The 19,582-nt window shown below is 48.5% G+C and overlaps 1 protein-coding gene across 3 annotated transcripts in view; it reads left to right on the top strand.

The window, feature by feature from the left end:
* The first annotated feature begins 539 nt into the window (after positions 1 to 539).
* LOC149330582 (lysosomal acid lipase/cholesteryl ester hydrolase-like) overlaps positions 540 to 19,582 on the top strand; it is a 181,500-nt gene continuing 162,457 nt past the window's right edge. For 2 of the 3 annotated variants that reach the window (XM_089561209.1, XM_089561207.1), the window contains exons 1-3: positions 540 to 696; positions 9,957 to 10,520; positions 10,964 to 11,173. In XM_089561209.1, coding sequence (XP_089417335.1) covers positions 9,978 to 10,520; positions 10,964 to 11,173 — 753 coding nt within the window. In that variant the 5' untranslated portion in view covers positions 540 to 696; positions 9,957 to 9,977. Of the gene's footprint in view, positions 697 to 776; positions 850 to 9,956; positions 10,521 to 10,963; positions 11,174 to 19,582 lie in introns of those variants that run through there. The other variant, XM_089561208.1, reaches the window with a different exon arrangement.

The following is a 19,582-nucleotide window of genomic DNA, read 5'->3' on the forward strand; positions in this document are numbered from 1 at the left end:
ATTATCCAGGAAAGCGCTTGGAGTGCGAGCGAAACAACACGAACGCATAGGCGCGCGGTAGAACCATTCTTAACTGTGGTGATGATGATGATATTTGACCTCTCCCTTTCTAAGGGGTGGGCGCGAAACGTCCGGAGACGAGGTCAGAAGAGGTGGTTGGACGGCCGCGCTGGAGCTCATGATCGGGCGCAGGAAATATTGACCAGGCTACTATGGCTAAGCTTTGCCGGCTTGAGAACAACTGTGGTTCCGTGGCAGCGTCTGAAAAGCGATACCATGGCGATACGTATCCTGCCGAATCATTGCACTGCATCGCCGCCTTCGCGGCCGCTTTTCCTACTGCACTTCTAGATGACTGGGACTCGCCGTCTTCTCGCGATAGCGATTAGAACACCAGGGACGAACATCTTGCAATAAGTGTGACTCTGCAGTTTCTTTCTTTCTTTTTAGGCCCGCTATTTTTTACTTGCGTAGGCGATGCCCGATTTCTTTACTTCAGTGCGCGCAACCAGCTTCCGTGGAGCGTTAACAGATGGAGCCGCGTGCCCGTAAAATATCGCTACCGCGAGGCGTGCGGTTTCGCACGTGGGTTTGGAACGAGCATGAAGTTTGAGTTGCTGATATGTCCGCTGCAGGGAACGCTACGGAATGATGCCGCTGCAGGACATCTAGCCGAAGGCGTCGCGAGGGAATTGTGTGAGTTGCCCCAGCTTTCTACTTGCTTGTATCGCAGAAAAGCTGATAGCTATCGGCGTTCCCGCGTAGCACGTGGTAGTGACAAGCGGGCTGCTCGCAGACGCTGGTTGTGTCTACCTTGATGGCGAAGTTCCGTGAAGATGTATTTCGTTCGTAAGTTCTTGCCGTTCGTGTTTATCGCCGCTGACGCATGGTTGTATTCGTGCGCCCGAAAAGGGGAGCGACGCGACGAGGACTGGCGTAGTTCGCTCCATCACTTGTGCAAACCCTAAGCAAGCGAAGGCGGCATTATTAACCCATTCGCTGCCGTGCACTACGTGTAGCAGCGGATATGTGCTTTCACTCGTCGCCTGTGCGCTCCGGCTTAGTAAACGCGTCGTAACGTGAGCGAGCAAACTGCACGTTAACCTTTGCGCCGCGAGTGATTGATTCTGTGCCTGCTCAGGCATTGAAGCGTAGCCGCCGTAGCGGAACTGGGAATCGAGCGCTCGGCATGCATCTCGACCTGCAGTGTGCCGCCCGTAGCCCACTGCGAATCTCGTTAGCCCTGCGTTCCCAACAAGCCGACTATCCTCATTTTTTAAATCTAAAGCTTGGTTTGGTTTTGTAGCGAGAGCTAGTACATTGGTCGTATTCTCGCCGTTTCGCTGTGGCCGAGCTGAGCTGTTGCCTAGCAACCGCCACAGCTGGCAGCGCCGCTCACCGCGCCACTGGCATGACGTCAGAGGAGGAGCCGGTGAAACCGCGTTGCAACAACTGAAGAGGAGCCGGCTTTTCATCGTATATATGGAAGGGGTGGTGGTGGTGAAAACTTTTTAATAAACAAAAGGAGAGTTTGCAGACCAAAAATGGCCCTTTACATAGGTGGAGTCCTTAGTCCGGGACCCCGCTGGACGAGGCCGCTACTCGCGCCCTTTGATAGAGCCCCTTGAGACTCGAGCCCCGAGCAGTTGAGCAGGGCTGCCTCCCATGCCTCTCGGGAAAGGGAAGGATTGGGGGGAAGGGAAGGATTCTTTTGGCAGGCCCAAATCATGTGGAAGGTATCGGATACTTTCCCACAGTGAGGGCAGCGCCCATCAATTTTGGGGTCGAAATGTTTCACTATTGCAGGACACAACAGAGTGTTGGTCTGCAGGCGCCTCAGAGTTCGCTCATCAGCTTTACTCAGGCCCTTAGCAACATAGAGTTTCTTACTATTACCTAGAGGGAAAGCTGGCGGCGCTGCACTTCAGCCACCATGGACGCCCAAAGCGTCATGGGGCGGTGAGCTACTTGTTGCGGAACAGTTGTATTTTTTTGGGAACACGGAGTGGCTTTACTGAGATGTTTCATTCCGAAAACGCTGTTTGTGTGTGCGCAGACGACTTTCGCGCGAGCGCAGTGTGCAAAAGCCATAGTAGTGAAAACTCGACGACACACGACGCCAATAAAAGGTTTTACTCTTCCGAAATGCCATTAAAAAACCTCTTAAAGTATCTAAACAACAACATTTTTTTTGAAAACATATTTACTTTTAAAAGTGCGCCTGTTAACTACGAAATATTAGTTTTTTTAGTGTTCATCACTTGGCCAATAGGAAAGCTAGTCATCTCTTATTTTAGGCAAACTTTGCACTTAAATACTTTTCTGCTCGTTTGTTGCAATCATTAGACAAGATATTGAATGTTAGGACGTTTGTAGTTATCAAACAGCTTTATTTTTTTTATTATTTTTTGGCCAAAAGTTGCAGTTCCGCAACAAGTAGCTCACCGCCCCATGATGCTTTGAGCGCCCATGGTGGCTGAGGTGGTCACGTGGGGTCTCCATGCAAACTCTCATAGACGGCTTGCCAGCTTTCCCTCTAGGTAATAGTAAGAAACTCTATGCTTAGCAAGGACCGGGAAAAGCCGATGGCGTTCGCAATAATTGTCCAGAATTTCTCCGAACGGCAGAAGCGGTTGCACAATCTCCGAGCCGAAAAAGCTTGGATGAGGTGCCCGGTAGGTAAGCGCTCGGGCAGCCACGTCCGCAGCCTCATTACCTGTAACGCCCTGATGGCCCGAAGTCCAAACTATGCGGCTCGGTGGGATTCATCGGGGTTGTGGGAAGATCTTGGGGTATCTGTTGCTTCAGCCAGCGTCTTCGCTTCGGCGGACGCGGTTGTTGCGACGCGCGTCTCTTCTTTCACTCTTTCCTCTTGTCTTTTAAGGGGCTCGAGCCAGTCGGCAGGCCCGTGCACTTTTCTTTCATCCTTGTCTCAGTCGCAATAACAACGATTCGTCGGCAGATTAGGAGAGTGAGTCGGAGAGGCTGAAAGAAGCCAAAGCCACCTAGAATTCAAGATGGCGCTGAAGAAGCCAGGCTGGACATCTCAGTCTTGCTTTAAGCTACGTGGCGGCGTAGTGACAAATGTGCGCTGCATGCACTGGCATTGACAACGTTGCGTCAGAAACGCGGCTCTGAAGCCGTAGGCCGTCGGCGTTCACTGTGTTCATTGGCGTTGGCGTTGACAATGTTTTACACTCCGATGGTTTTAAGAAAAGCAAGTGCGCATAACTGGCTCCTTGGGTCAGTGGACGCCTGAATCGCGTTTATGGGTATTTGGGGTGATGAGAGAGAGAGATCTAGATGTGGGCTGCATGCGTTAGCGCTGGCAACGTCGAGACAGACACGCGGCACTGCTGCAATAGGCTGCAGCGTTCACTGAGTGAGCAAACTCTCGCGATCAATCATTTAATGCCACCTGCCAGGGTGGCACTGTGGGTGCGCTGCCTTTCCAGTGTCCGGAACGCACTCATCGTTACAGATGCCAAGCCGCTTACAGTTGCCCGATACGCCATAGCTTTCGCTATCTAACCAGGTCTGCTGGAGTTGAACCGCAGCTAATTTTTATTAGTGCATTGGGGTTTAAAGGGACAGTGAGGAGAGCTCTGTTAATATTTTTTTAAAAGCAAAATCCGATAGTTCGGCATTTCATGGCTTTGTTGCCACTTGGCAGGCAGCGAAATATGCATTTATTTCTAAGAAATTTGGATTCGAAGTTGAAACAGTTTTCCCGCCGCTCAGATTCAAACTTGGGATTCTCTTATGACGACACAGGACTAAGTGACGTGATACATGACCTGCACATGACGTAACGCAGACTCTGTGATTTCTGGGGCCAGCAGTGCGGCCTAGCAGCAGCCGAAAATAAAGCTACCGCCGGACGCACGCTGAAGGCATCTATCGGCTATTGCGGCCGTCGCTACCGTCGCTTCGCTTACGTTTGCACCGGCGTTTTGCCAGCGTTATGATGGATCCCGTTCTCGTAGTGGTCAACGAAGTTCTCGCAAATAGACACCTTTAGCATACCGTGTACCTTGTTACCGTTAGCGGAATACGGGGAGCCCGCCTACCGCCGGTGAGCAGGCGCTGATTGGTCCCGATGCTGCAGGCGCGCGCGTAGCTGCCGGGTACGTGGCGCCATCTGGCGACGTCAAGGAGTTTTGCGTATGCATTGGCTGCGCCTCAGTGATTCGTGGCTTCTCGTGTGCTAGTGTTGCTAGAATCATTGGTTCTAGCTAGAATCATTGGTTCTAGCAGCACTGTTTTGTCCTATGACGTCATCACGCTTGTACTTGCGAGTTTGGCGTGTGGCGGCGATACCTGTATTTTGGTTCTTGCTCTTTTCTACGTTAGAAGAGCTTTGTTGTGGTGGTGGTGAAAAACATTTATAATGCAATAAATATTTACAGAGAGGTGATTGGGGTAGGCCCTATTGGCCCTTTCCCCTAACAATACTAGGTGGAGCCCCTATTCCGGGGCCCCATTGGCAAGCAACGCCGCCCGCGTCTGGTGTAAGTGTGAGTGGCGTTTTTGTAATCAGGAGCTGGTATTCTGTCCATACAAGCAAACTTCAATTTCTCCTCAGTGTCACTTTAATGTCCCAAAGCGACTCTGGCTATGAGGGACGCCGTAGTGAAGGACTCCGGATGGTCGCACAGTACACGGGCCTCTAGAAAAGTGAAAGCTTTACTGGCCTAGTCAGATCAGGGGTATCGGCGCCGCAATTCGACCAAGTAGGGTCACCGCGGTGGCTCAGTGGTTATTGTGCTCGGCTGCGGACCCGAAAGACGTGGGTTCGATCCCTTCCGCGGCGGTTGAATTTGTTTGGAGGAGAAATTCTGGCGGCCCGTGTACTGTGCGATGTCGGTGCACGTTAAAGAACCCCAGGTGGTCTAAATTTCCGGAGCCCTCCACTACGGCGTCTCTCATAGCCTTAGTTGCTTTAGGACGTTAAACCCCATAAACCAAACCAAACCGACCAAGTGGAGGAGCGGTGGTGATGTGGCAGCCATGTGATATATCTTCTCCCATTCCCTCCTTTATCCCTTCTTTTAAGGCTTGGTTCAGGTGCCCACCGAGATGCGAGACAAATACGGTGCCATTTCCTTTCCCCAAAAGCAATAGTCAGTTTTCAGTTTCCTCTTCCTTCTTTTCTTCTTTCACCCCTTTATCCCTTCCCTTATGGCTCGGTTCGGGCGTCCACCAAGATGTGACAGTTACTGTGCCATTTAATTTGCTCAAAAACCAAATTGAAGTGGGCCGCTGGCGTTCATTTTGTTCATTGGCGTTGGCGTTGACAACGTTGTAGAGCCCGTTGATTTTAAGGCGAAAGCCTTTAATGCCTTATCGTTGTCGACAGAAGGCTGTCGCAGAAGCTTGTTAGCAGAGGAGTCACGCTTTTGACGGGTGTCCACAGAGATAAGTGAGACAGTTGCTGCGTAATTTCCTTTCCTCAAATGCAATTTTCATTTTCTTCACTGCGGCTCCTCTTTCTTCTTTCACTCCCACTTCCTCCCTTCCTCCACAAACGGATGACTGGTGTCCACCGAGATATGTGAGAGAGTTACTGCGTATTTTCCTTTCCTCAAATACAATTTTCATTTTCTTCATTACGGCCCCTCTTTGTCTTTGCGTTCTTTCACTCCCACTTGCTCTCTTCCTGTACGGGGCGGTTCAGGTGTCCACCGAGGTGATAGAGAATTACTGCGCCATTTCCTTTTATCAAAAGCGTTGCGTTCGAAAGGGCAAGACATCGCGCCTAACGGGTGGTGGCGTTCCGTGGACTCCCAGGCAGCGCTACAACACGCTGTCGCGTTCCACTCCTAAAGGGAAAGCTTAAGCGTCCGTAATTAGTAGTTAATTAGTGTTTATTAATTAATTAGTAACTAGCCATTAATTAGTAATTGGTAATTACTTAGTAATTTGTACTTAATTATGTTTCACGTCAGCCAGCGGTGACGTCACCAGTGCCACAGAGCCAGCCAAAGTGGTGCGGAAAACACTTTCGCCTCTACGCACTTTAAACAGTAAAGGTGCCCCCTGAATATTTTGACGAAAGGAAAGGCGCACGACTGGCTTCCTGGGTCAGTGGACACCTCAATCTTGCTTTCGTGCTCGTGGCTCTGGTGTTTCCCTGGAAAAAATCTGCTTTCGCTCAGTATTCCCTGCTTAGCAATGCTAAATCGCCAGCAACTAACAGCGATGCTCTTTAAGCCGGAGGTTCCGTTAGTCGTGCGCAGCGCTGGCTGTGTTCACTGTAATGAGGTCACCCATGGACGCCTGACGCCCCTTGTCGGAGCGGACGACAGCTAAAAAATAGTTGTCCGCTCCGACAGGGGGCGTCAGCCGTCCGTGGGTGACCTCATTACTGCGATCGCAGCTCAAGTCCAGGATTTTCTTGGACACCAATTTTAATTGTGAGACAACTGTGGAGCGTTTTAAGGTACTGTTGTAGAAACATTGAATGTACTGGTATATTCTTGCGATGCGTAGCAAAATCTTCTTATAAAAGTTTGTCCATCGCTCGCATCAAGTAGTTAAGGCTGCCATAGAAAACCAATGAACGTTTTCGACGTTTTCGACGAAAGAACGTTTTCGACGACAGCAAAAACGCTAATCGCAAACCTAGTCAAACCAAACTCAAACAGCATCGCTGTGTCATCAGCCTGACACGAGAGTGTAATCTGCCTTACAAAAAAAAAATTTTAGGTGCGCCTTACAGCCAGGACATTGGAAAAATTAGCTCTGGTTTGAAGCGCTGTTGAACCTCGTTATAGAGCGAAAGCTCAGGTGCGTCGTGCATCTAGACGCAGCTTTGTAACGTTGAGTGCGCTCCGGACAACTGCCAGCACCGGAGCTGGTGGAAGCTACTGCGTCTTTGTTCCCGTCCATGTCGCCGCCGTCTGCGGTGCGAGCAGCCTCGGTATAAGCACCGGCGCGTTACATGACTTATACCCGTGCCACACGCTCACAAGAAATGGCAGTAAATGCTTAAGGCCTTAAGTTTGTTAATGCCATTTTTTTTCGGAGTCGGTGCTACAAGTCCACATTTAATGCCATTATCGAAAGTGACGATGACGATAACGCTTGCAAGGTAGTCAGAAGTTCCATCTGAGTATAAACATTGCTGATGAGCACAATATATGGGGAATGTTGTTCAAATGTAATATGACAACGATTTTCCAGAAAATACGGCAGTTCCTGCTTTACAAGTCGAAAAAGTAACCATAAACTCGCATATCGGCACCCAAGTCGAGAGTATACCTGTCAATAAGGCTGGTTAAAATGGCGCTCATCGCATCGAAAATGTCGTATAGATGCCTCATCTGACTGAAAGTTAAGAATTAACCATTTCCTAGTGGTTAGGAAATTGTTACTAACAAAGCTGCATGCTTTTCTGCGTGTGGAATGGGAACGAGAGTACGCATTGCACGGTCGAATGATTTGTGGTGAACTCAGTAGGTCGCGAATGGCAGTAAGTCTAATGCCATTAAATTTATGGCTGTGGCACCGCACGAATGTCATTAAAACATAAGGCAGTAAGCACTTAATGACATTAAATCTGCCCGTGTGGCACGGTTATTACATTGCGTTATACCATATATGACATCATCCGTTCACCCATTGTTATTCTTACATTTCGCTGAATTCTTTTTCAGTGTCAAGCTGAAGGTCACGCCACGTGTTTAGCACATGTTATCCGTTCCTATAGCAACATACATAACTGATTAACTGCGGTAATTATTTTGTACAATTAGTGTTATTTAAATAGACTGAACTTCCTTTTTCCAGTGATGTATTGCATGTGCACATTCTGATGTTTACTGCTAATTAGGCTTCTTACTATACTATCACGTCATCATGGTTAACTGCACTAACTGGTACACGCCTATGTGTAGCGATCCAGCGGAGCTACGCCGCGGTGAAGCGCGGAGCAGCGACCACCTGTTCCTAGACGCAGATGCGGTTGCTAGGTGCGCCGTTGCTAAGTGCGCCTTTGCTAACCACCGGCAACAAGCAGGTTCGGACTAGCGTGATAGAGCTTTCGCTCCAATATTTTCTCTGCGGCGACGACGTGGCGGCAGATGCGATGACCAAAGCGACCAAACCGACGCGCTTGTTGGGGCGATCTCAGGGAAGGAGCTAGGTGAAAAACCGGATGCGGCCAGCGGGGCTCTGATTGGCTAATCGGAAGGGGGGCAGGAGCTTCGGGGTGACGAGGGAAATTTTTGTGCATCCAGATCGGAGCGACTAAGCGAGCGACTCGGGCGAAACAATGTGCGCGACGTCGCTGCTCGTCGCATGCCGGCGTCGCCTGGGCCTTCACTCGAGATGTCGTGTACCTGGCGCTCAACCTTGTGTCACGGTGCGCGTTGTCACTTGCAAGGCGCGCAGTTCGACATATTCGAATGTGTGGCGAAAATAGAGTTCGATACACTGCATAACTTTTTTCTACGCACCACTCAGGATTTGAAGGGTATAATCAGTGTGTTCGGTATATCCAGTAATTTGAAATATCCGGGTGAGGTGCAGCTGTATCTTACTGGTACTCACCTATGGGGCAGAAACGTAGGGGCTAACGAAAAGGGTTCAGCTTAAGTTAAAGACAACGCAGCGAGCTATGGAAAGACAAATGATGGGTGTAACATTAAGAGACCGGAAGCGGGCAGAGTGGGTGAGGGAACAACCGCGGGTTAATGGCATCTTAGTCGAAATCAAGGGGAATAAATGAGCGTGAGCAGGGCATGTAATGCGAAGGCAAGATAACCGCTGGTCCATAAGGGTAACGCAGTGTATTCCAAGAGAAGGCAAGGGTAGCAGTGGACGGCAGAGAGTTAGGTGGGCGGATGTGATTAAGAAGTTTGCGGCGATACGGTGGCCGCCGCTGGCAACGGACAGGGTTAATGGAAGACACACGGCAGAGGCCTTTGCCCTGCAGTGGGCGTAGCCAGGTTGATGATGATGATGACGATGACGTGTGGACTTGACTGTATCAGTGCTGATATTTACTTTCTCCGGCCCCGAGCAGTGTTTACAGCATAGTGAGACTAGGCAATTCTCTTATTCGCAACGTCGTTTGCTAAGCCCAACCGTTCCTGTAATTTCATGGTTTATATATGCCATAAACTGCGCCTTGCAGAGTAAAATGAAGCTACGGGCGCACTTGATTTAAGCTAGAACGACCGAGTGCGTGACAGAGTTTTGGCGGAGTCAATGCAGATGTATTCACAGTAGAGAGACCCTTTCCCACGCACCACCTGCCTTACAAACTGTAGGGCTGTAGGTGTAGCAGAATTTAAAAAAAAAAACCTTCATTGTAATCTTAGTTTCTCCAGTACCCTTGAACCTTGTGCTTTCACAACTGTTAAGAGCTCCGCGTAGGAGGCACTGTCATTTGGTGGTACTATGAGTCAACGTTTAGACCAAAACGAGCGATATTATAGTGAATGCTACACTACTATAGCTGCGACGCGTTTCGCCTTGAGCTTCCGAATGACATTGAAATGACCTTGAGAGAAGTCATGGCTAGTGTCGCTATGCACATATACCTAACCATGTGTGGGCCACCTTTGACCTTGAACATTGGTTTGACAAATGACACACATTTCACCATGAGCCTCCGAATGACCTTGAAACGACCTCGAGATAAGTAATGGTTGCACATCTGCCTTACCATGTATGGTCCACCTTGGCGCTGCGCCGCTTGACCTTTCACCTTAACGTTGACCTTTCAAGTTGGTAGAGGGCGGTAAGAAGCCTCGTGATAGTCGCATAGTGTCACGTGATTCAATTTACTGTTGTGGCTTCAGGATATGGGGTATATAAGCCGGAGTTGTGCACTCTACTTTTGCTGCGTGAACACTCGGTTGAACAGAGTTGAACCACTTGTATTTTTTTTTCGTCTTTGTTGTTTGTGCATTAGAAGTGCTAAGAGACGGAGTACTTTCCACTTTCAGGGTGATGACTCCTATGATGCGATGGAACGAGTGAAACAGTTCGGAGATCCGCGGTCCTTGCTCCTCGCCGAGGACTACATCGTCCTGAAGCTCGAGACACCCTGGCCAGTGGACGTTCCGCTTCCCGACGGTTTCTCGATGGGCGACGACGGTAGCCGCGTGCTGGTGACAAACCAGGCCTCTCTCGTCTCGGCAACGAACTCCCTGCGTGACACGAGGATCTCGGGAGCCCTGTTTGCTGGATGCGCGGCCTTCAAGTCCTCGGTCTTGTTCGAGGCATCCGCGAAGGCGCTGCTGAGAGACGCCGGCGAGATTTGCATCGTTCACAATAGGGACACGATCTACAGGATAATTCGCATGTTCCCGAACACCAAGGTTATCGCCCTTCCCCACGACCTGTGCTCCCACGCCGTGGATCTGGATGAACCGTACAGAGACCGCACGGCGCCGCTGGTGCCGTCCTCTGAACTGAGGGAGTTGGAAGGCAGCACGGCGATAGGTGGCGCCAGCAGCTTACTATTCACTGAGGAGACAGTGCTGGAAATTGTGCGCACATGCCCTAACGTAAGTGAAGTGATGCCGTCCAATTCTCACGGTGTCTACGCGCCGTTTTTGTGCATAGACAATGGTCTTGTGGTGTGCCGAGTCCGTCAAATGTACGCCAGGATTGACGGCACTAAAAGGAGCGCCATTGTGGACGTATAAAGGCGTCATCGATCGCAGTTTTATCAGTGCTTCTATTCCAGGACCGGAACTGTGTTGCAGTGGACGTAGAGCTTATCCGGCTGTGGGACTAAAGCTATGAGTGCATGCCGACTGACTCCAGCGTTTGATGCTAGCTTTGGAGCAGTGACTTGGAACGATGAGCACTCGTTATGTTTTATATATGGCCACACGAGCTTTCCTGCAATGTAGACCTGTGGCACAAAGCATCAGCAGGCGCGTAATGAGAAATTACTTCGAGGGCCTGCAAACGGTTCTCAAGCTTGGGCTCTGCCTCTGCACAGGTGCGCCGCATCGACGCTTCCTCTGTCCACGGAGCTTTCCTGCAGTTGGCAAAGTCGAGCTCTCCGGGCTTGCGTCCCAATGCCTCCAAGTTCACTCACCTCATGTTGGGCTTTGCGGCCAAGATCTCCAACTCCAGCCACGTGGCCACCGTGGAAGCGGCCGATGTGAAGCTCGCAGCGGGGAAATTTCCATTTCTCGAAGTGCTCAAGGTATTCTTTACATTATAATATGAAGTAACCTCCCGTATAGCAGAGTTTACAAGCTTAGGCACAAGAAGTTGGTAGCAAGGCGTGTGGAAGTTGAGTGTTTATGTGGAAAGGGGCAGTAATCGTATCACGTATGGTGGACACCTGAATCGCACCGTGAGGTAAGGATAGAAGAGGTCTGAAAAGAGCGAGAGAGAAACCGCCTTGGCGTGCACTTGCATTTCACAGTACCCGAGCGTTTTTGATTTTGGTCTGCAACATACTGCGGCTGAATTCTATTCCGTGGCTTCTTACTGTGGCTGATCGAAGAGTGAGGCTTCTAAAGAGTCTGTGCTTTATTGGTTGTGCGATGCTAGTGGGCTTAGCTCTTGTGTTGAGCGCTGCGCTGCCTTTGAGCGCCAGCTACGGTCGTTGGGGGGGGGGGGGGGGGAGAGACGGGGAAAGGTGAAAGGTACTAGACCTCTGTGGGCCTATCGTTGTTGCTCCTCAGCTGCAGAGAAAGTTGAGCACTTATGTTTTTGCACCGATAGCAGCATGGTGGATATCCTCCAGAGTAGATAGCATCGAAGCCAGCTTCGTGGTATCTCCTAGCGGCAAATTAGCCATTAGCCAGCTGTCCAACCAGTATTGCCTAGGTGTTCTTAACCCACAAGGGACATGTGGCCTTGTCCGCTGCCGTGTTCACGGGGTTCTGATGTAGTTCTGAATGTTGGGGCAGTCATGGGGACAAGTGTGTGCAGCGTTCTTGACCTGTCTGACTTCCTCGCCACTGGGAAGATGTAAAAGAAAAACGGGGGGGGGGGGGGGGGTCATTTTTGTTCTTTCAACGTTCAGCGACAGTGACGATCGTTTCAGCTTATGCATAGCTATATGAAGCTTATAAAGTGTCTCTATCGAGTGATGCTTTGGAAGAATTCTGGCAGCCATCTTATGGATTACAACTGTCCTGTTAATGCGCACATGTGAGCCGAACGGATGCAGGCTGTATGACTCAGATGATGTATATCCAGATAGGTACCTGTTGTCCGATGTCGTGGCAGCGTTTTCGCCTAGAGAGATATCCGAGATAAAGATACAAGGTGCTCACAGAACGTGATTTTCTGTGGGATTCACTGCAGGGTTTCAGAAAACATATAAGGCAACCATTAAGTGCGTAAAGTTTCCGCTTAGTGTTTGTATTACTGAGAAAAGAGAGTATTTTCGGTTCCTTCTCTGTCCTAATCCTTTTCAATGGTGCTTTTGGTTCTACTTTCTGGTTACAATGCATGATATGGTATATTACGCTTTGGTGCTGTGTATAGGGTGGAACGCCGTGAAGCTGCACAATGGCTGTGAGACATGTCATAGTAGAGGAGGTCTCTGGATCAAGTTCGACCACCGGGGGTTCTTTAACGTACAGTGCATCACTTAGCACAGGGGCCTCTACCAAAATGCGGCCCCCGCTTCTGGGTACAAGTAAAGGACGTATGTGTCGCGGGATCTCTTTCAAAAAGGAATATTCGATTCATTGTAATTAGTTGACAAGTGATGGACGCCGATGATTTTTTCAGGTAATCGTGGGGTCACTGCCAGCGTTCGCCGCTATCTCTGCGTTCAATTACCTTCGCAGTCTGTCAGTGTCCCTGGCTGCTGACATCCACTTCGCCGACGTTGACTTCGAGCTGCAGATGCTCCTGAAGACATTGCCGCGGCTAGAGAGTCTTTCCCTCTGGTGCTGCGGAGGCTTGAGGCTCTCGTCGATGGCCGAGCTGCGCCCGGAACTCAAGACACTGCGACTGGTGTCTTGCGAGGGATCCAGCGAGGACACTCCGCTTGACTCCAACGCTTTCCCTAAACTGGAAACGGTCGAGTTCTGCGTGAAGCTGCTCAAGGCTGTTTTCGACGCGTTCTTCTTCGCCACCAGCGGGACGCTGAGGAACCTGCACCTCGCCGGGGATGCCAGTTGCTACGGGTTCCTGCACTTGTGTTGCCTGCATGATCAACCAATTGAATTCCCTTGCCTGGAGGAACTGACTCTGGGCACGGCGTTGACGATCAACGCGCTGCGACTGAAACCGGAGAACCTGCACAGCGTGCTGGCGTCCCTGCCCGCTCTGCGTCACCTAAGGACGGACAGTTACGACCTTAGGCTCTTTTTCGAGAACTACTGCGTTCCACGCGGTAGCGTCTCTTTGTCGTGGTGCGAATGTCTCTACTGCTGTATCCACCGTCCATATGATGGAAACAATGACAAAGTGGAGACTGTTATCAGAGACTGTTTGGGTCTCGCGATGTAATTACCTGGTGCGCAGCATCTTGTTACGTGAAGCGCGAGTTTCGATGTTCTGCATAAAATAGATATCTTCTTGGGCAGCTATTTCAGAACGCTTCTTCGAGCTGTTCTGTTATTGCTGTCAAAGATCTTGGGTTGCAAATTAGATTCATCATCGCAGGGTTAATGGGAACTAAAATTTCTCACTTCCTGGCTTAGTTTCAAAGAGAGTCCGATGGGCACCCACTAGATCGATAAAGAAAACAAAATTGTTCCCACATAACAAACACGTCCTGTATTCCGAAGACAAATTTTGACGTTTGTGCTCAACTTATTCCGGTTTTAGCGGTTTCCTGTGTTGTTTTAATTCGAGAAAAACAATGTCGTTAATTTGTTGCTTGTTGTTTCTGCATTGATTCGCATTTTAGCCGCGTTAGTTGGGAGCCTCGATTCAGTTTCCATAGCGTTAGTTATTGGGATTACATGCGAGATATTTTTTAAAGCACTGACCTTAAAATTTGTTACTGTATTTTATGTTAGGACTAGTAAATTTAAAAATGAAACCACTACGCAAACAAGTACGAAGCTTTCGTTTTCCTTGCATGTATGTGGGCTCTTTTCGAAGCCTCAGTGGAACGATTAGGGTGCAGAAAACGGCTGATCATTTTTGTGCTTGTAGTGACAATTTGTATCCAAAAAGGCAGGAACTACATCAAGCTCCTTGATCGCGGATCGCTTCATTTGCTCAGTATCTGCGATAATAGAAAAAAGTGCTGTTTTTTTTTAGGCTAAGAAATTACAAGAGCTGCGTGTCCTTCTGTATTTGTCCCCAAATTTTCGGCTTTAATACATATACAATTGCAAGAAATTAAAATTACATGTCTAAAAGTTCATATCGAAATCTCAGAAGAGCTTATCAGGTGAAAACCTGTGGCACAAGCGAAATGAATCCTTATACACTAGTCAGTTTTCTTTCCACGAAGTACTTGTAAAAATTAAAACCATTCCCTTGTTAGGAGCTTATCCAATAATTGCATCCATTTTGAAACCTTGTTATACGCAGATCGCCGTATTGAAATTTTGCTTTTTATTCTTTTCATTTTCGGCTGCTACTCCGGCTTTGTATGTTTGGACTGTAATTAATTGATTATCGCCAGAAAACATACACTTCGATTCTTGCTTCAATATCAACATTGGCATTCTACTTTCCAAAATTGCTTGCATCCTTCTGTTACGAATCCCTAAGGATATTGGCAGTATGAATAAGCTTCTCCCAGGTCATTTGAATTGCCAATTTAGCACTCATTTTCTCTGTTTGCCTGCTCTGAATAGAACAGATTATTGGAGGACATATGAGTGGTTCTAACCAAATGATTCTTAATAAATTAAGAACTTACGTTTCTTAGTTATGTAATGTGGGGCATTTTGTTTGCTTTGTCTTGCACATGTGGCATGGAAACTTGTTGTCCTGGCTTGAAATCAGTCATTTGTGTTCCAAGTAATTGATAGATCTCTTTGCATATTTTTTCTATACTATCCCCACTCCTACTTGGGCTTCAGAGGAGCCTGCAGTACATGTAGATAAAATTTGGTTTACAGGCTTTATAACACCTACCTTGATACTTGGCTTGTTGTCAAGATTTTGTGCAGTCTTTTTTTTTCTGAAATTAACAATGTAAAAGTCCCTCATCCATATATGATTTTGTCATAGTATAGCACATACTTTGATTCTTCACTGTTTGTCTAAATTGTATGCCATTATATCCTTTCCATACCCATTTCTGTTATGGCGTTCTACCATTTACAGTATTGATTATCAACCAGTAAACATGCACTTTGATTCTAGTTTCATTATCAAAATAGGCATTGTCCTTTCCAAAATTGCTTGCACCTTTCTGTTACAATCCCTAATGATATTGGCAGTATAAATAAGCTTCTTCCAGGTCATTTCAATCACAAATTTAGCACTCGTTCACCCCGTTTGCCTGGTCTCATTAGAACAGATTATTGGAGGACATAGGAGTACTCCTAAACAAATGATTCCTAATAAATTAAGAACTTGCTTTTATTAGTTATGTAATGTGGGGCATTTTGTTTGGTTTGTTTTGCACATCTGGCAGGGCAACTTGTTTTCGTGGCTTGAAATCAAAGTCATTTGTGTTCCAAGTAATTGACAGATCTCTTTGCATATTTTTCCTGTACTATCCCCACTCCTACTTGGGCTTGAGATGAGCCTGCAGTACATGTAGATAAAATTTGGTTTGCAAGTTTTATAACACCTACCTTGATACTTGGCTTGTTGTCAAGATTTTGTGCAATCTTTTTTTCTGAAATTAAGAATGTAAAAGTCCATTCTGCATATATGATTTGGTCATGATATAGCACATACTTTAATTCTTCAGTGTTTGCATAAATTGTATGCCATTATATCCTTTCCATACCCATTTCTGTTAGGCCGTTCTACCATTTACAGTTTTGATTATCAACCAGTGAACATGCACTTTGATTATAGCTTCATTCAAAATTGGCATTGTGCTTTCCAAAATTGCTTGCACCCTTCTGTTATGTTCCCTAATGACATTGGCAGTGTAAAATAACCGTCTCCCAGGTCATTTCAGTTGCCAATTTTGCACTCATTTTCCCCCTTTGCCTGGTCGCATTAGAACAAATTGGAGGACATAGGAGTACTTATAAGCAAATTATTGTTAATAAATTACGAACTTTTCTCATGTACTGTGGGGCATTTTGTTTGCTTTGTCTTGCACACGTGGCACGGCAACTTGTTCTGTCCGGAACTCAAAGTTTGTCATTGGTTTTCCAAGTAATTGATAGATCTGTTTTCGTATTTTTTCTGTATTATCCCCACTCCTACTTTGGCCCGAGATGGACCTGCAGTACATGTAAGTAAAATTTTTTAAGCTTTAGAACTTCTACTTTGATTCTTGTCTCGTTCTCAAGGTTTTGTCCAATCTTTTTTTCTCAAATTGACAATGTAAAAGTCCCTTCTCCAAAGTAATTTTCATTCTGAAAGCATACGATTTTGAAAAGGTATAACACGTATATTGATTTTTCACTGTTTGTATAAATTGTTTGCCATTATATTCTTTTCATGCCCATTTCTGTTATGATTAGTTGAAATTGCCTGTTGAGATTGATAGTTTGGAATGAGTGATTCTGACACCATTTACATTCAGGTAATACGCGGTTTAGTATCCGTATAACATAAGATTCAATACTCATTGTCAAAATTGTATGTCGTTACATATTGTAATATTTTCTGTTACGATGGCTGTTATTGTTGACTCAAATAAATGAAACTTTCTTGTTCAATACCAATTATAATCATGCTGTATGCGAATTTTTAACGCTATAACTCGTATTTCGATTTGACGCTCCTTGTCAAAATTGCATCCTACTATGTTTTCCTGATCCGTTTCTGTTATCTAATGTGAGCACTGACTCCAGGGCTTTTGCGGACAAGACCCACTCTAATCACATGGTGACACGTTCTCAACAGCGCCGATTACGAGACGCACGATACTAAACGAGAGAGAGTTGGACTGGAATTCGGGTCCATATTAGAACTCAATCCAGCGAGGAATTGATCCTTCGAAATCCTCACTGACAGGCCGAAATAGCGGAAGCGGATGTGGAGCTAAGCTGCGAGGTGGCGCTTCGTTGGACCAGCCGTAAAGATAGCAGGGCGTTCGTCGCTACCTAAACACGCTCAATTCGGCGACTCTTTCTGCAAGGCCTCCGACACTGCAGGAGGGCTACAGTGTTTACAGTCTCGGAGGCACGCCTCTAGAACAATTCCTGTTGCTTCAAAGCAACTGGTAGGTCGCTTTTGTTCCGAAGAAGCTGCGGTTGTACATAGCCACAAAAAGAAAATCGATTCTTTACTCTTGTGGGGACCTTGCCCCGCTCGTCCCCTGTGGTTGGCTTCGTCGCGATGCGTTTCCCTAGTTATTTTAACAAGGGAGGGTGCCGGCGTCGCAGCAGCACGAGCGCCACGGACGGCGTGATTGGTGCGCGCGCAGGGGAAACCACTCTCTCTTCGGCTCGGAAATTTGGCGCGCACAGACTGGCGCGACGCTCCGCTCTCGGCCAGCGGGGCGAAGCCGGGGAGGGGGGGGGGGGGGGATGAACGCTCTCCCGCATCTTGTCCCATCCGGCCGTGGAGTATCTCCCCTGCCCTAGAGAGGGCGAACGTTCGCTCATAACCGTACCGGTGAGTCGGACGTCCTCGATTCCTTAGCGTATTTTGTTGCTAGCTGGCGTTATTGTTGTTGTAGCAATAAATTCCTGTTTGTGTCAGCCAGAATGTCATTCCTTTGTTCCCTCAGAGCAAGACCCGCTATGGTCTTCGCGCGCTCGGTAGCGTACGCGATCACGGGGTGAGGTCCGGCGGTTGAGTTTTTTCAGCCGTGGTTAAGCGGGTCGAACGTATTTATCCCCCTATTGAAACCCCACGCTCTGCTGAGCAGTAATATTTTGATCCGTCTTTTTATCAGAGTGGCGATTTCAGTTGCACACATACACACATAATGTTATATTTGGTGTGATTTTATTTATAGAAGTGCTTTACTCGATTGTCTCACGGGCTCGGACTGTAAAACTGCACGTCTTTTTTTCATCTGTGCGCCACTTCTCTCACTTCTTCAGCCAATCGCTGATTGCCTCGAGTCTCTGGGATCGTAAACGTGTCACGCATATGGCTCAGTGAGAAAATGTCAGTACTTGCTTGGTGTCTTGAAGAAAGGGGGGCGAGTCTAGAGAAGTAGGCTGTAGGCTGCAGGGCTTCGTCCGAAGAACGTGCACATCTGTACGCTAGGTTCTAGGCGATAAGCTGGCTTGAGTGGCTGGTGAAACTTCGTACATGACGTCATTGATACGAAGGAGAACACGGTCTGAGCTCAAGTATCGACGCAGGAGCTTTTCAGATAGTCCGCGGCAATGGAAGGCTGTTTAAATACACACATACTCTTCTGGTTCGTAGGTAACGAATTGTCTTCAGAGATGATAGCGGACAGCGTCTACCTTATATTGGCGGTGTATTTGCTATCTTGCCAGTTGCCGCGCTTCTTCCGCTCGTTGAACAAAGTGCACCAACGTCGGGGTCAGAGACACCGTAACGAGCAGTCAGGCTCAACGGGCGCGTAGTAGAAACTTGACGACCGAAGAGAAGCTGGAAGGGTGTGACCCGCGTCGTCTACTGCAGGGCCCTGTTGTAGGCGAACGTTGCGTATGCGGCGTCGGCGTGTCCGTGTCAGTAGACGTTTTTGTAGCGAGAGCTACACTACGTCAGCTCTTCGAGCCTTCAGCATGGCACCCCTTGGAGTCCGTGGCGGCGCCGTGGCCTTGAGCCGGTTGGTCACGTGGTGCGGAGCAGCTGCTGCTCGCCGACGAAACCGCGCTGTAACAGCTGTGCGCATGCGCCGTGTCGAGGGGGGGCGGAGGGAGGGGAGACGGAGAGAGGTGTCACTCGCGTGTCACTCCAGGTTTACCCAGAGCTAAACCACAGCCAATTTGTTAGCATACCAGAAGCATACTAACGGAGACGTTTACCGGACATCCCCTGCACGCGCGCAATGGCCCGGCCTGGCCGCACGCATGTCACTGCGTGTGCTCGGGTGGAGTCTGGTTATCCGGTATACGACTCCGGTATGCTAAAAACGCCTATTATCACATCACGTTCGGCCGCCACGAGTCTCGGTCATCCTCGCTACGCCTTTCGATTTCCTGCGCGACCGTGAGGTATATCAGGCCAGCATGATAATGGGCTCGAAGAAATTTAATGCGGCATACGCCACTCATCATCAGCCTACGTCCACTGCAGGACAAATGCGTCTCCCATATATCCCTCGAATTGACCCTCCCCCGCGGGGCCTGGAGCACCTTACCACTTGGGAGACTTGGGAGACCCTACTGCGTTCTGAGGACCCGGCCAAGCAAGCCATCGCCACCGGCCGGGCTGCCAGCGTCATGAGCCTCCGGGACATGAACGTTTGAGTGCAGTGGGGCCGCGCGGGGGCCCATGGACCTGTGTGCCCCAACCTCCCCGTTTCACCACCACCACCACCTTGTCCTGTGCCAGCTACGGCTACCTTATCCGCGCAAACTTCTTAATCTCATCTGCCCACCTAACCCGTCCGACTTCA

Source organism: Amblyomma mixtum, chromosome 9, assembly GCF_055824585.1.
Source record: "Amblyomma mixtum isolate Tamu chromosome 9, ASM5582458v1, whole genome shotgun sequence".
Classification (NCBI taxonomy): Eukaryota; Metazoa; Arthropoda; class Arachnida; order Ixodida; family Ixodidae; genus Amblyomma; species Amblyomma mixtum.